A 497-nucleotide genomic window follows, 5' to 3' on the forward strand; every position below is an offset into this window, starting at 1 on the left:
AGCTATCTAATCAACACTATCTGTACCCTTATCAGTAAAAGAAGTAGCCAAATTATCTCCCAAGTCTTCATTACCAATAGACTGACCAGCATTATTAGCATTAATAGGCCCAGAATTATCCACTTTACCACCCAAACACTTACGACCCTTCAAAGCAATAGTCAACTTAAGCTCCACATCAATAGTAACCTTAGCAGTAGTCGGACCATCAACATAGAAATAACCTATAGACTGCTGAGAAGCAAACTTACCAGAATCCTTACCCGCATCATCCTTATCACCACGATCAATAGGAAGCCACGGAGGAGAACCAGCCTTGAAAAACTCAATAACTTGTTCAATACCTTTTTTAGGATCCCGATTATCATAATGGAAACGCTGACTAACAGGAACAGAATTACGAATATACTTCGCAGTCCAATTATCACCAACAAGTATAGCAGACGCCATCTGTCTGGGATGAATCATAGGCTCATCGACACCCGACCAAGGCGCCC

At 41.4% G+C, this 497-nt stretch overlaps 1 protein-coding gene across 1 annotated transcript; it reads right to left on the reverse strand.

Annotated features, from left to right (window-relative positions):
• Window positions 1-6: 6 nt before the first annotated feature.
• Window positions 7-468, reverse strand: GNI_209990 (hypothetical protein; the record flags this gene model as incomplete). The annotated part of the gene is made up of 1 exon (XM_011135522.1): window positions 7-468. One exon carries the CDS (start codon window positions 466-468, stop codon window positions 7-9), a length of 462 nt encoding a protein of 153 aa, XP_011133824.1.
• Between the last annotated feature and the right edge of the window lie 29 nt (window positions 469-497).

Source organism: Gregarina niphandrodes (genome assembly GCF_000223845.1).
Source record: "Gregarina niphandrodes unplaced genomic scaffold scaffold00136, whole genome shotgun sequence".
NCBI lineage: Eukaryota > Apicomplexa > Conoidasida > Eugregarinorida > Gregarinidae > Gregarina > Gregarina niphandrodes.